General features: G+C 37.1%; 1 protein-coding gene across 1 annotated transcript in view; it reads left to right on the plus strand.

Annotated features, from left to right (window-relative positions):
- KAT6B (lysine acetyltransferase 6B) overlaps window positions 1-14,017 on the plus strand; it is a 112,930-nt gene that overhangs the window by 56,455 nt on the left and 42,458 nt on the right. The window contains 5 exon segments of the mRNA XM_082486586.1: window positions 5,745-5,860; window positions 6,009-6,090; window positions 7,075-7,207; window positions 10,811-11,742; window positions 12,692-12,813. Of these exon segments, the coding sequence (XP_082342712.1) occupies window positions 5,745-5,860; window positions 6,009-6,090; window positions 7,075-7,207; window positions 10,811-11,742; window positions 12,692-12,813 (1,385 nt within the window).

A 14,017-nucleotide genomic window follows, 5' to 3' on the forward strand; every position in this document is an offset into this window, starting at 1 on the left:
AGTGTAACACTGCCGTTGTGTATCTTATGTATCCAATTCATTTTTTAATAAAATTCTTTTGTTGCTGCAGTGGGATTTTGAATAATATTTCAAGTAACATCTTAAAGCTGTTAGGCACCTGTTACTTGTCAGGCACAAGATAGTGACTCTCTACTGATCATACATACCTTGCTCCTGTGTTGCAGCAGCTCTTCCAGACTCCGCGTGGACTCTGAATGCAGGTGCTTCCCTTAAAGTGAGCAACTAGGTTAATTTTGAAAATGAAATACTGTAGCACACTGTTGCTCTGTGCAGTGCTTGTGCATGGATGATAACAAATGTGTTCTTGGCCTTGGTTATTCCTGATTCACATTGGGATTTGGCTGAGAAACTTGGGCAAATCTATGCCATAAAGCTTTTTCTGGCAGAACTGTAGTGTTCTGGATGTGAAAATCCTCTGATCAGTGTAGCTATTCTGAAAAAATCCCCTGTGAAAAATAGCTTTATGCTGGATGAGGAGTTATTTGGCCAGTATAGTTTATCAGTTGAGTGGACTGCTTTTGTTTAGCTGTGCCAGTAAAAAAAGTTTTGCTCCTATAAGCTTACAGCTGCATTGGGAAGTACTTTTTGTAAAGCTTTGCAATGTAGACCATTCCATCCCACCTCAAAGACAAAATAGCAGTGCTGCTTAAAGTCACAGGCTGCAACATCCAACTGCTTGGTGTGACCCCTTTGTGCTGGTTATATGCTGGTTGCATATAAACTGGATTAAGGAACAAATGTAGTTGAAAGACAAGAAGTTTGATCAGTTCCCGAGTCCAGTTCACTGCACAGCCATACCAACTTCTATGTCAGAATGAAGAGCGGGAAGTGCTTGGGAGGGAAATGAGCAGAGAAAAGAGGTAGGGTCTGTGTAAGCCAGCACTGCTTTTGAGGAGGCTGGAAGTGAAAGTATCGTTTCAGTGTCCCTGAATTCAGAGTCCATGTGTGTCATCCTTTTGTAGGTGTGCTGAAGACAATTTGTCTTGGGTACTGTGATAGCTACATAAGTACTTAAGTAAAAACATAACAGCGTGGATCAAAAATGTGTTTTCAGTTAATCGTGATGTGCTTTTGATTGTGTGCTTCAGAATCTGTCACCCTGGATGGATTCTTTGTATTTTAGCCAGTGTATTTTTTAGTTTATTTAAGCAAGTGATTAAACAGTGAAGTAAGGAAGTGGCTTTTTCACCCCAGTACACAAAACCAAACCCCATAGCTTTTAAATGGTCTTCCTTTAATGGTTTACAGGTTTCCTGTATTTTCAAATCTGTATTCTAATATTTGGAAATTTAATAGGAATTGTGCTTGGTTAGACTCTGGTACACAGAGTTTACATTAATCAGGTGATCTTAGATATCAGCTATTCTTCTGTTGTGTAATAATCCCCTGGTAGGTCTAAGATGCTTTAGAACTGAAAGTCTTGACTTTCATGGATCAGCTTCCATTTGAATTAACACTGATACATTCTCTCTGCCTCATTAAGACTAAATTATCTTTAATTAGTTCCTCAGATGTATTGGATATAAAGAATGAAATGTTGAGACTGCCAGTCAGATTGCTGGTTGGTTAAACTTTAACTACTGATGCCTAACTAAAATAAAAACCAATCTCAGTGTAATTTATAAATAACAAAACTTCACTCAAGTGGAGGTTTATTGTAATTGGATTTGTAATTTTGCACATTGCTGTGAATCTCAAAGCTGGTCTTGCTGTCTAACAAACATAAAAGAAATTGCATGTTGTGCACAGCAAGCAAATTGTTCAGTTGATCAGAGATTAAATTGCAGTGCCCACTACTGGTATGTCTGCTTTCCTTTATGTTTTTGTGTCAGTTGCTTGTGTCTCTTCAGGTAATGCTTCTGGGTTCTGAAGGCAGAAAGTATCTGGATACAAGTAAAATGAGGAATGTCAGGTGTAAGAAAGCAAATCCTATTACGAAAGCAAATATTGCTCCTTTCTAAACTTGAGAACTGGAATCAAACTCTTCTTTCTGTTTTCCCAATTGAGAGGTGTAGAAGCAATTAAAGAGCTGCCACTGACAGATTTTAAACAGGAGTTTAAATTTTAGAAAGAGGAGAGAAAAAGTTGGGTTACTGGGGAGCTATAATAAATATTATTTTTTTTTTTTTAGGGAGGAGAAAATAGGTAAAACTAGAATACCTGTGAGTACTGTGCTTTCAAGGAAATAGTATGTTAGGCTGAGAAGGTAAGAGGGTTACAGATGAAAGATGGGTAGGGGAAGCTGGAGAGCACAACAACGAAGAGATCAGAGTCGGGTCAAGAGGAGTAGGAACAGAAAATGTTTGGAAAGGACTATGCAGAGATTGCTTTATAAAGGAGATTTAGGGTATGCTTTAAGGATAAGAGACTATGGGAATTGTCTTGATCATTGCTGTCTGTGGGAGCATGTTGACTAGTTGTATGAAAAGAACAGCTAAGAAACCTGCAGGTGGAAAAGCCTACAGTGTGCCTGAGATAATGCACTGATCCTCTCTGTTCATAGCTAAAGACACCCTAAATAGTAACGCTTTCTACACAAGGTTGGGTTTTTTTTTTGTGAATTATCTTGTATATTAGTTCCCAACATTTATATCAAAGTTAAAAATAACCGGAGATATTAGCATATCTAATTTAGCACTGTATATAATTGTTGTCATTGATTGTTTTTTTTAAAAGACTAGTTGTCTTTTTCAAGTCCTTTGAAGAGTAACAAGGCCCAAATTTGCAACAATGAAACAAAATTGGGCAGGGTAAAGGAGTTGCCTTCAATCACAAAGGAGTGAGACCTTCTGTTTTAACTTCCTGATCTCACCTATTTCTGCCATATCATCGTATCACAAATCTTAACCTTTTCTAACTGGGAGGGATAATAATGAATTTTAAAGTGTTTAATTTTTAATAGCTTTATTTTATAGTAAGCCTATATATGTATTCCTGGTGGAAATTGCCAGCTTTCAAGGTCTAAATTTCCAGTAATCTGTTAAACTTGTGTGCTACACTAAAATATTGATGCTGCTGAGGTTTAAAAGTCAAGTGATTGGACCAGGAGAAATTACCATCTGAAACACTTCAAACTAGATATTGATCAAGTGTTGAAAACCTCTTGGCAGATATACCAGCTTCTTGTATGGAGAAGATAGTATGTTCTCGATTTCAGTTTAGATCAGTTAGAGCTGAAATACTGTGAAATTTGAAGAAACATGCTTTCCCTCTTCAACTCTTTCAAATTTAGAGAAACTAGCTGTAAAATCAGTGAAGGTCACAGTTACTCCATTTGACTGACTACAGAAATTTGTTAAACTACAAAAGTAGTTAAACAGAGTCCCTTTTAAAAGTGAAACCTGTGTTGATTACCACTTCATGTCTGGTAGGCATTAGCCTCTACTTGTTATCGTTTTATTTGCTGCCCTGGTTTGAGGACTAAACCACAACATTTGCACTATGTCAATTTGAAGAGTGTAAATATTATCAGCTATTAAAGAACAATACCATATGGTATTTTGAAATCTGAAAACTTCTGTGCTGCCTCTGCTAGTGCATACCTAGGAAAGGCAGTAAAAGAACATGGCAAATCTATAGTGATGATTCTCATTTGTACTTTTCCAGCCTCTAGTTATTTATGGCTCATGGATGTAGACTTGCAGGCAGATTTTTCATATTTAATACCAGTGGATCTTTTTCTTTATTTTTTTGTCAAATACTAAAATCTAACACTTAAGGATATTAACAAATGTATTAAGCTGTGTAATTGCTTGAATGAGAAATGTTATGTTGGTAGATAACAGAAATAACGTAACCCTGTTAAACCTAATCTGTGCATAGTTTTCAAGTAGTGAGAATGGATGTTTCTTATGTTTATACTTCTCAGTTATTTATTTAAGGCAAAGTTAATCAACATTTCGAACCGCAGCTTACTTCTGTGTAGGGTAGATAACTGGAATTAAATGTACTTATATGGAGGTAATTGGTTTATGATTATACTTTAATGTCCTAATATAGTTGTTAATTCATGGTTGATGAAATAAGTCTTTCTGTGATATTGATTATTAATGTCAGCCACTCTAGGGAGCTTTTTTTCTTATTTCTTAGCAGATTTTTTTAAATGAAGCACTTGTTAGGCTTTATTGAAGGGAACAGTGTAGCATCAAACTCCTCAACTATGCAGTTACAGAGTTTATTTGTCACTTTCAAGAAAAATAGTCACTTTTAAGTGCATATTTGGTTTTAACCACAAAAATTTGTTAATGTATCTTAAACTGTATGCTAAAAATCAAATGTCAATGCTTTTTCAGTATCTTTGCTTTTGAAACTACTCTTTGAATTTATTATTAATTGTTCTTTACCAATATATTATATTCCTGCATTTTATTTTGAGAATATGCTTTATTTACACAAGTTAAGTTGTCTTTTAAAGTTTAACAAAAAGTGGATTAAGCCTTGGGGACATACAATAAAGGAAATAAAATCTGAAATTTGCATTTATTAAAGTGGCTTTTGCATTCCATCAGTCATCTTTGCCATTCATGCCTCAGTCTGTTAGAAGACAAAAATAACAAATACTCAAGGATTAGCCTGTATTCTTGTTTGTGGTGGTTTAGCTTAGTCTTGGACTGAGAAACAGTGGATGGAGAAAGTCTGAATCACCATGACCAGACCATTACCTGGAAGATAGCATGTATCCTGACTCTGACAGTGAGAAGAAAGCATACGTCATGTGCATCACATCAACTGCAGCCATCTATAAGTGGAGCATGGCATCGAGGATTCTTATCTCTCTGACAACTTGTGGGTTGATGTTCTTGATAGTCTCTGAATATAATGCTGGCAAAAAGTGTTTCCCCGGGAAGGTTTATCCCTTCCTATTTAGCAGTGCTTTTATCCTTTCTGTATTAAAGGTACTTTCTGTTGAGACTGTTGAAGACATAAAATATCATTGCCAGTATTGCCTAAGGTGTTGCATGTGTTCAGTTGTCTGATACCTTGTATTAATTGGAAAAGCCAAGTAGGTCTTCTAGGCTACCATGAAAAGAGGATGGTCCTGCCACAGAATGAAATACAGTTTCATGGGAGGTGGTAGTTTAGCTACTCTTCCCGCCCCCCCCCCCCCCCCCCCCCCCCGACTGTTTTAAATCTTCCTTTGCAGTAAGCTTTTCTTGTGCCAATTGCCTGCTTCATTTTTTTTTTTTTTCTTACTGCCTTGAAATTGTTCTTTGTATATAATTAAGGATTAAGTTGGAATGAAAAATGCATCTAGTTTGACTATTAAGTTTCTCTGGTAGATACTTAGTATATTTAGGAAAATAACTAATATGGTTTTATCTGAAGATTTCCTCTGTTGATGTTGCACTGCTATGAAAGGGGAGTGGGGTCAAGTTTGTAAAAACACTTTTTTTTTTTTTTTTTTTTTCCGAACCAATGGCAGTTTAATATGCTATGGAAATAACTGAATGAAAATAAAAATTCAATTCCAGGTGCTTGTGTAGACCATTCACAGTTGTAAGTTACAATAGAAGTCAACTTTCTATCTGTCTTCATAAATGAGTTTTATGGCAGTTACTCTGTTTCTTTGTATGAAGTAGATGAGTTAAATAATATGTTGCAAAGTTCTGAAAACAGCTGGTGCTTGCAGGGTTCTGGTGGTGCTAGCTACATCCTGTTGAACTTAAGGTCACTCTTACCAATCTTAAATCTCAAGCTTTAAATATTTTTGTTTTTTTTTTTAGGACATCCATCATGTTTGAAATTCTGTCCTGAGTTAACAACAAATGTGAAGGCCTTAAGATGGCAGTGTATTGAATGCAAGACATGCAGTGCATGTAGGATCCAAGGCAAAAATGCAGTAAGTTAGTGTTGAGTGTTATCTGACTTTTCTTTGTTTACCATAGCTCTATACTTAGCACATGTGCAAATACATATCACTGATGTAAAACTTCAAGGAATGCTGTATTAAGTCTATTTTTCCTCTTCCTTCCCCTCTCTCCCTTCAGGATAACATGCTTTTTTGCGACTCCTGTGATAGAGGGTTCCACATGGAGTGCTGTGACCCGCCACTTTCCCGAATGCCAAAAGGTGACAATAAAAATCCTTTCAATGAAAAGACTTTCGTTCACAGATTTTTCTCATATTAAGTGACCAGAAGTTCTTGAGCATGCTAATTAGTTTTTCCTAGGAAAACAGTATTATTTCAGTCACATCAAAGCCAATACTTCTTTTTTCTCTGAGAACGTTTTTTCTCAGGAAAATAGTAAAAGTCTGTGGTCAGTCGACCAGATGAATTCACTGTGTATTGAGTTGTTGGCCAGCTTATAGAAGGTGAAGTTTTACGAAGGCTGTTAAAATGTTTAGAGTATGTACACTGAAAAAGAGCAAGTGAAAGAGGCTGCTTTTTCATGCCTCTTGTAAAAGTAACTTGAAAAACAGACAAACAAACAAAACATCTGTGTCTTCAGGTTCTATAATCTCTAGATTTCTGATATATAGCACCTCTCACTTCTGCTCTTGCGTCTTCATGGTGTTTCCTGTTTAAGCTTAAAGTTACACTAAAGACTTTTTCCAGCTTTCCTTTTTTCCCCAAGTCCCCAGCCTTATCTATAACAAGTAAGTGTTCATACATGGCTGTCTAACATTAAAAGGATGCCAAATTCAAGTTGTTATATATTAAACCAAACATGCCTAGGTGTGATCTGGTAATTTCTTTAGCCCACTATAGCTTAGATTGCTTTGTAACACACATGATTTTTTTACCGTTCTTACTTGTGTCTGAAGAAAGATCTAGGTAGTATAAGGAGGGACGAGATAGAACAGAAATTCTTCGAAGAACCCATTTGTTCATGATCTTTTCTGTGATCCTTGTTGCCTCTTTTCTTCCCCCTTTCCATAAGCACTTTAGTTTCAAAAATTTCAGAGCGTGGGTAGAAATGGATCACTTTTCTCTGTCCACTTCCCCTTCCCTATGTCCTGTTCATAAGATAATTGGTTGACCTTGTGTACTTGGCATGCATCTCGGTAGACACCCGCAGTACAGGTTAATTAAACTTTTTCTCCTTTATGTAGGGATGTGGATTTGCCAGGTCTGTAGACCAAAGAAGAAAGGGAGAAAGCTACTTCATGAGAAAGCTGCCCAAATAAGGCGACGATATGCAAAACCTATTGGACGACCGAAAAATAAACTAAAGCAACGAATGTTGTAGGTTTCTTTTTCTTTATTTCTTTCTTTTGTTTTACTTTTTTTTTTTTTTTTTTAAGTTTCTGAGAATGTAGCTGGATAAGAGTTGATGCAGGTTCAACTACAGTTTTTAACTGTATTGCAAGTTGGGGAAAGTAGGTGATGAGTATTCTAGTACGTGCCTTTCAGCCAAGTGGCCAACAACTTCTTAATTATAGTGGGTACTTTTTATGTCATGTCAGAGGGTGATGAAAAACTTCCTGTAACTTAGCTCTTCTAAATCCCATAATTTTCTAACAAAACTTGTACCAATAACAAATGCAAATAAAAGTATGTGTGATAACATATGCCACAGCTATCTTTTAAGTGTAACTTCAAATAATTGAAGTACATACAGAATCTATACTAAGTGTGTATCTGTAATAGTGAGTTATTTATATCCAACTTCAGGAGACTGTTCTACTCAAAGGCTTTGCAAAAGTTGTGTAAAAATTACTTTATTAGTTAATATCGGCTCACAAAACCTCTTCCAAAAAGCAAACTATGCGAGTATTACAGAAGTTCTGGTTTTAGTGGTACTCTGGAAAAAAATATTATTTGAATTCTGCTGTTAAGCTGCCACTGGTTACTAGGGAAAGAAGTTGCAGTTCCTCTTGCTTCTCAGGAATGTGTTTATCTAAGACAAGAAAGTGCTGTAATTCTTTTAGTATCTATCTTTCCAGGGAACACTGTAATTGGACATCTTAAGACTTGGTTGGAGGATTGTTTAAGTAGCGTTCAAATGCTGAGTTGACATTACACTGAGTGTTAAACGGGAACAGATCCTGTGTTAACTCCAGTAGCACATTGCCCTCCATCACATGTTCCTGTGCACATACGCCTGCCTTCTACTCCTGTTTAACTATCTGTTTGGCTGTGTCAACTCAGCAGCTGAAAAGCTTTCTGGTTCTATCTACTACTCATTTTGTCATGTGGCTGTTACCCAACCATTTTTTCTATAGTCTAAACACCTGTCTGGTATTCCTCAGAGTTGCACAGTAGCTGCTGTAAAACTTTGCATTTTGCAAAATAAGAATTTCTGGAGCCAGTGGAGCCAACATGTAAAAATAGAAGGGAAAAAAAAACATACTCACAGCACTAGAGTACAGTGTACTAGTCAAGTTGATGTACTTGGTGCTGTGCAGCTTGCAATGTTCTCTATCCTCTCTCTCTATGCCAGGTTCATTTGTCTTGCCTTTTTAGTCCTTGTCCTAAAGTTTAGTGCATTCTGCTCTAGGAAAGTAATACAGGACAAGGATGAAGTGTGACACTGCGTCAAAGTAAAAGATACAGTTGTAGTAGCTTGTGAGAGCATGCTGTTAAAGGAAGAGTGGGTGAAACATTGTTTTACTTCTCCTTCCTCCTCCTAACTAAATAATTTATCAATTTGAAGGTCATTGAAATAGCCAGACAACTTTCAGTGTTTTAACTGAAATTTCCATATATCAGTGTGCATAATAAAAACATTCCCTATATCTCTAACTACACCTCTGGCTTTACCCCTTTGAAAACTCCTAAGCCATCAGCTGGATTTCTAATACAGTATTGCCATCTTACTTCTCTAAATACACATCCCTGATTTGGGTTCCCACAGTGGATTAAGTAGGAATGTCTGTCTGACACAGTAATTTTGCTTCTCCTCCTTCCTCATACATGTAAAAGAAAGATGGGAAAGGTTGTGGGGGTTTTACTGTTATATTTTGCTAATGGGGTTCTGAGCTAGAACTTTTAAAATAAACATTGTGCTAATGATGCAGAAGTTCTCTTAGCATTGGATGATGTTTATGACTATTTTAATGAAGATTTTCTTTTCTTTGTAGCATGTGAGCCACATGAGTATGTTAGAGTAGTATTTGAGGGTTTTTTTATAACAAATATTTGCAATACTGTGGGCACATTTCTATTACTTCAATGTCTAATATATGTATAAAACAAAGTAATCTTGTTTTGGAAAAATAGTGGTTAGGAGGTGGGATAAGAAGAGACTTCCTCATGGAATCCTATTTAACAGTAATCATGGGGTACAGAAGATGATTGTGTCGTACATAAGTGTGTGGTCACATGAAAGACAGGAAGGTTATCTAATGCCATTTGGTTCTTTTTGTGTAGTACAAAGAAAATCTGTCCACTAGTACTGGAATAACATTTTTGCCTGTGGACCATCTGTAGGAACCCCTTCACAGGCAAATTACTGTGTAGGATTAACTAAAACCAGGTGTGTGTTGGCCTCTGGCACTGGTGGTGATTACTACATCTGGTAGTGAGAATAGATCTTGTGATGGACATAAGCTTATGGCACCAAAGGATTCAAAAGACTTAAGTTTTTGGTTTTGTTGCCTCTTAGGAGCTAACCAAATTTAAGGATGTGTGAGTGGAAAAGGGGATAGTTCTTAAACTGGTGGGCCCTTGAGTAAACCAGATGGTGGCCCCAGGCTGCTCAATCTCTAATTAGAAGTGACCTGTTGGAATTAATTACTTCAGCATCTCAATTAAGAAGGCAAAATCTGTGGAAGAAAACTTTCTGCTGCAAAGTAAATAAGCTAACTTCAAAGAGCAGGATGGAAAAGGGAATGGAAGCATTTGATGCAATAATATAGCTTTGTTTGGATTTGCAGTTTGATCACGCCTCTTGATACCTATTTCTTTTACTACAAATATTTTTAAACATTCTGTTTCTATATACTTTTTAGTGTATCCTTCAGTGTTGTTGTTCTTTTCAGTCAGTAGTGACCAGCTAAACCTGTACTTCTGCTGTCACAAATGTTAGCTTCCAGCATGGGCTTTTTCTTCCTAGTATTTAAGTGACGTTTACCACTTTTCCTTCTTAACACCTTCCATGTTAGGCCTGATTGGTTTACAGCTCTTCCTGGTCTTAGAATTTTGCTTTTTCCTTTCCTTTGCTATTTTTGTATTTGCTGTTATACAATTTCTGAAGAAGACAGAGTCTGTTTCTTTGGTTTTGTTTTAATGCTTTTCATAAACTACCTCATTTTGCTTTTAGGTCTTTGACAGTAATTTTCAGAACTAGTGTTGAAATACATAATTCAATGGAAGACATAGCAGTTTCTTGAAAACTGACTGTATTGCTTGAAAGAACTAATAAACTTTCTCTACAGTTTACGCAAATGTAGTCTGAATTTCAGTGTTTTGATACGCAGTAATGTATTAACACTGAATGTGCGCATCTCCTTTGTGTGTACAATAACTGCTCCATCATCATAGAGTTTATTTTACTCAGACACACTGTATTGATGTTTTTCTCCAAAGGAGCACACCTTTGTCATGCTTAAAAGTAGGGAGGGAGGCTGTATACTTGGGAGATTTTGCTATCCCAGCTGCTTCTATTTATATGTACTGTGGACTATCTTTTAAAGAAAATGGGGCAGGGGGCACAAAAAGAAGGGAGGAAAAAAAAGTTGGATGTTATGTCATAGTGTGAGATGTATTTCCAAAGTGTATATGTCTTTAAATTTCTTGAAAGATTTTTAAGTACAGTGGCATAAGTAACTTTTATAAACTGTAGTACTATTTGGCAGTAGTTACAGATTTTTAATGCTGATTTTTATTTTCCAAATTTTTGCATAGGTCTGTAACCAGTGATGAAGGATCCGTGAATGCATTCACAGGAAGGGGGTCACCTGGTAGGGGTCAAAAGACTAAAGTCTGTACCACACCTTCATCTGGTCATGCTGCATCTGTGAAGGATTCAAGCAGCAGATTGCCTGTTACAGACCCCACTCGGCCTGGTGCCACCACCAAAATCACCACCACCTCCACCTACATATCTGCCTCTACACTTAAAGTTAACAAGAAAACCAAAGGGCTCATTGATGGCCTTACTAAGTTCTTTACACCATCACCTGATGGTCGCAGATCACGAGGTGAAATAATAGACTTTTCAAAGCACTATCGTCCAAGGAAAAAGGTCTCTCAGAAACAGTCATGCACTTCTCTTGTGTTGGCTACAGGTACCACACAAAAGCTAAAACCTCCACCTTCTTCACTTCTACCCCCAACCCCCATCTCTGGTCAGAGCCCCAGTTCGCAAAAATCCAGCACTTCCACTTCTTCTAACTCTCCCCAAAGCTCTTCCAGTCAGTCAAGCATACCCTCCTTTAGTAGTCTTCCTAATAACAGTCAGCTAAAGGGACTCTTTGATGGACTCTCTCATATCTATACCACTCAGGGACAGTCTCGAAAAAAGGGACACCCAAGCTATGTGCCACCCAAGCATTTGCTTCATAAACCAGAATTATCTTCCACATCAAAATCTAATAGCCATTTCTATGGAAGGAAAGAGTTCAGGAATAGGTTTATTTCTCATGCCTGTACCTCTGGATGGGGTGTGTCTAGAGGACATGCTTTTAAAGCAATTGCTCACCTCAAGAGAACAACTTTCCTTAAAAAGCACAGGATTCTAGGCAGGTTAAAGTATAAAGTGACCCCTCAGATGGGGACCCCCTCACCAGGGAAGGGGAGCTTGGCAGACGGAAGGATTAAACCTGATCAGGATGATGGTAAGCAAAGGTCAAAGCGCCAACCAAACCTGCGTCCCGTCCAAAACCAAAATTCTTATATTGTCACATAGGTCTTAGCTATTTCTCTTGTTCTTACTTCACTTTCATACAAAAGCAATGAAACTTTGACTTTTTATCTAATGCTGACTAAATCTCCAAAATGTTTTTTTTTCTGACTAATACCACACCACCCTTTTATTGTTTGGTTGTTTGTTTTTGTTTTTGTTTTTTTTTTCATCTGTAGTGATACTAGGAGCCCCAGATGCCTTCATAATGTTGCTTATGGCTGTGTAGTACCGCATGAGTAGCCACTGTTCATGCTACTTCCTTATTCTTCCCCTGCCCTTTCTCTGGCAGTAGTGCTGCCATCATGATTGTGTGCTGTCAGTGCTTACAATGGTGGGCATTTCAATTCATTTCCCTCTGCTCCATTGCTTTTTCATGAACAAATCCATGCTGCTACAGCCTCCACAACACTTGATCTGTACTGCTGTGAACTACCTTTTTTAATAATTATTTATCTAAGAAAAGAAATAGTTATAATGTTTGAATGTAGACTTAGCTTAGCATTGGTCTCCAACTTCTAAGGGCAACCTTTTTTCTCTTATTTTTATTTTTACCTTGTAAAGTATACTGGAATTTATCAAGTGGCATAGCTCTAGTGATAGAGTATATTCCATTTCATGAGGTTCAAAACTAATTTAGTAGAACTGGACTGTAAAGGCTTATACAGACAGACAAGCGAATACCAAAAGTAGCTCATGCAACAGCAAACTACAAATTAGGAAGGGGGGAAGGTTTCATGTCTGTTACGTAGTAATCTCAAATTTAGTTAAAATGGGGAGTCATAACAGCCATAGTTGCTAAAATCCTCTTTAGGAGTATCACTTTGGTAAGGCACCTGTAACCTTCATGTCTGAATAAACTTCTTGCTGGTTTTAAATAACAGATACTGAAATCAAACTAAGCATCAAACAAGAAAACACGGATGTATTTCTGGTGGGAAGCAAGGACACTGTTACACAGGAGGATTTGGAAGTATTTAAGCAGGCTCGAGAACTTTCCCTGGAGGTAAGAGTTGTGTTGCATAAAATGCAGTTATTTCTGTAAATAAAAACTCAGTTCATATGTCTATTCATCTTCATTTTTAATATATTCCTTTTGATCCAATGTGTCATGCTTGCTGGGAATTTAATTTGGGAGACACTGTATGTACGGTTACGTTCTCCTAGATGGGAGACATGGCGTCACACTGGAATGGGTCAGATGATAAGTGACACTTGGCATAGATTTTGAAAGATATACTTGAGTGTTTTGGACACAGGCCCACCACTGATTAAGCATAGAGATTAAGCATAGCTGGCATCCTGCTCAGGACTAAGAGGATGTTAGTTGGTAAGAATGTGCCTGATGATTTTCCTCTGCAGATAAAGCAGCCTCGGTGAAAAGTTAAGTCTGTCTCAGCAAATACTGTTTTGTAGGAAACTGGGTTTAGTGAGTTCATAATTTCATTTTACCCAATGATTTAACACGCTTTAAGTACTGTAGAAGTTTTCTAGCAGTGAAAATATTTGAGCTGAATCTGTCTAAAACTGTTTATACCAGCTGGTGTTCATGCTCCTATTTAGGGTATATAGTGGCAATCTCAAAGCTTGTGGAGAGTGAGCTGGTTTGTTTTTCTGGTTTTGGTTGTTGAGGGTTTTTTGTTTGTTTTGGGGTTGGGTTTTTTTTTGTTTTTTAGTTTTTTTGTGTGTGTGTGTATCACCTCCCCTCCCCCCTCCATAAGTGGGACATGACAGCTGAATCTTCCTGTAGCAAAACAGACTTTTATTTTTCCGGGTTTATGAAATAAGCAACCAGTGTCTTTGAGAACCTGGGTCAGAAGGGAGGTGCATGTAATGTTTCAACTGCTGTTTTTTATAAAATTGCATCATAAATGAGTATGTCTTGTACTTTTTTGGTAACGGAAGTCAATTTTTTTCAGATTTAGTGTACAAGGTGTCAATGCAGTGACCTTTTTATAGTCTTAATTCAGAGTGTGTTAACCAACAAACTCAAACCAAGTTTAAAGATTCAACTTCCTTATTAGTTTGTACTTCTAGTTGCTTGTGGAAGTAGTTCCCATGTCTTCCTTTCTTTGTCTTTCATATGTGTTCCAAAAATTTTAGGTGGCAAAATTTCTAAAATTTGTGGCATTGAAATTACTTTTTTCCCCACCTTTCTTCCTTTTTTGTATTTCACCAGCCCTTTAGAGTCTAGCAGTCATTTTCTGATC

The sequence above is a fragment of the Vanellus vanellus genome (genome assembly GCF_965231255.1).
Source record: "Vanellus vanellus genome assembly, chromosome: 7".
Taxonomy (NCBI): Eukaryota; Metazoa; Chordata; class Aves; order Charadriiformes; family Charadriidae; genus Vanellus; species Vanellus vanellus.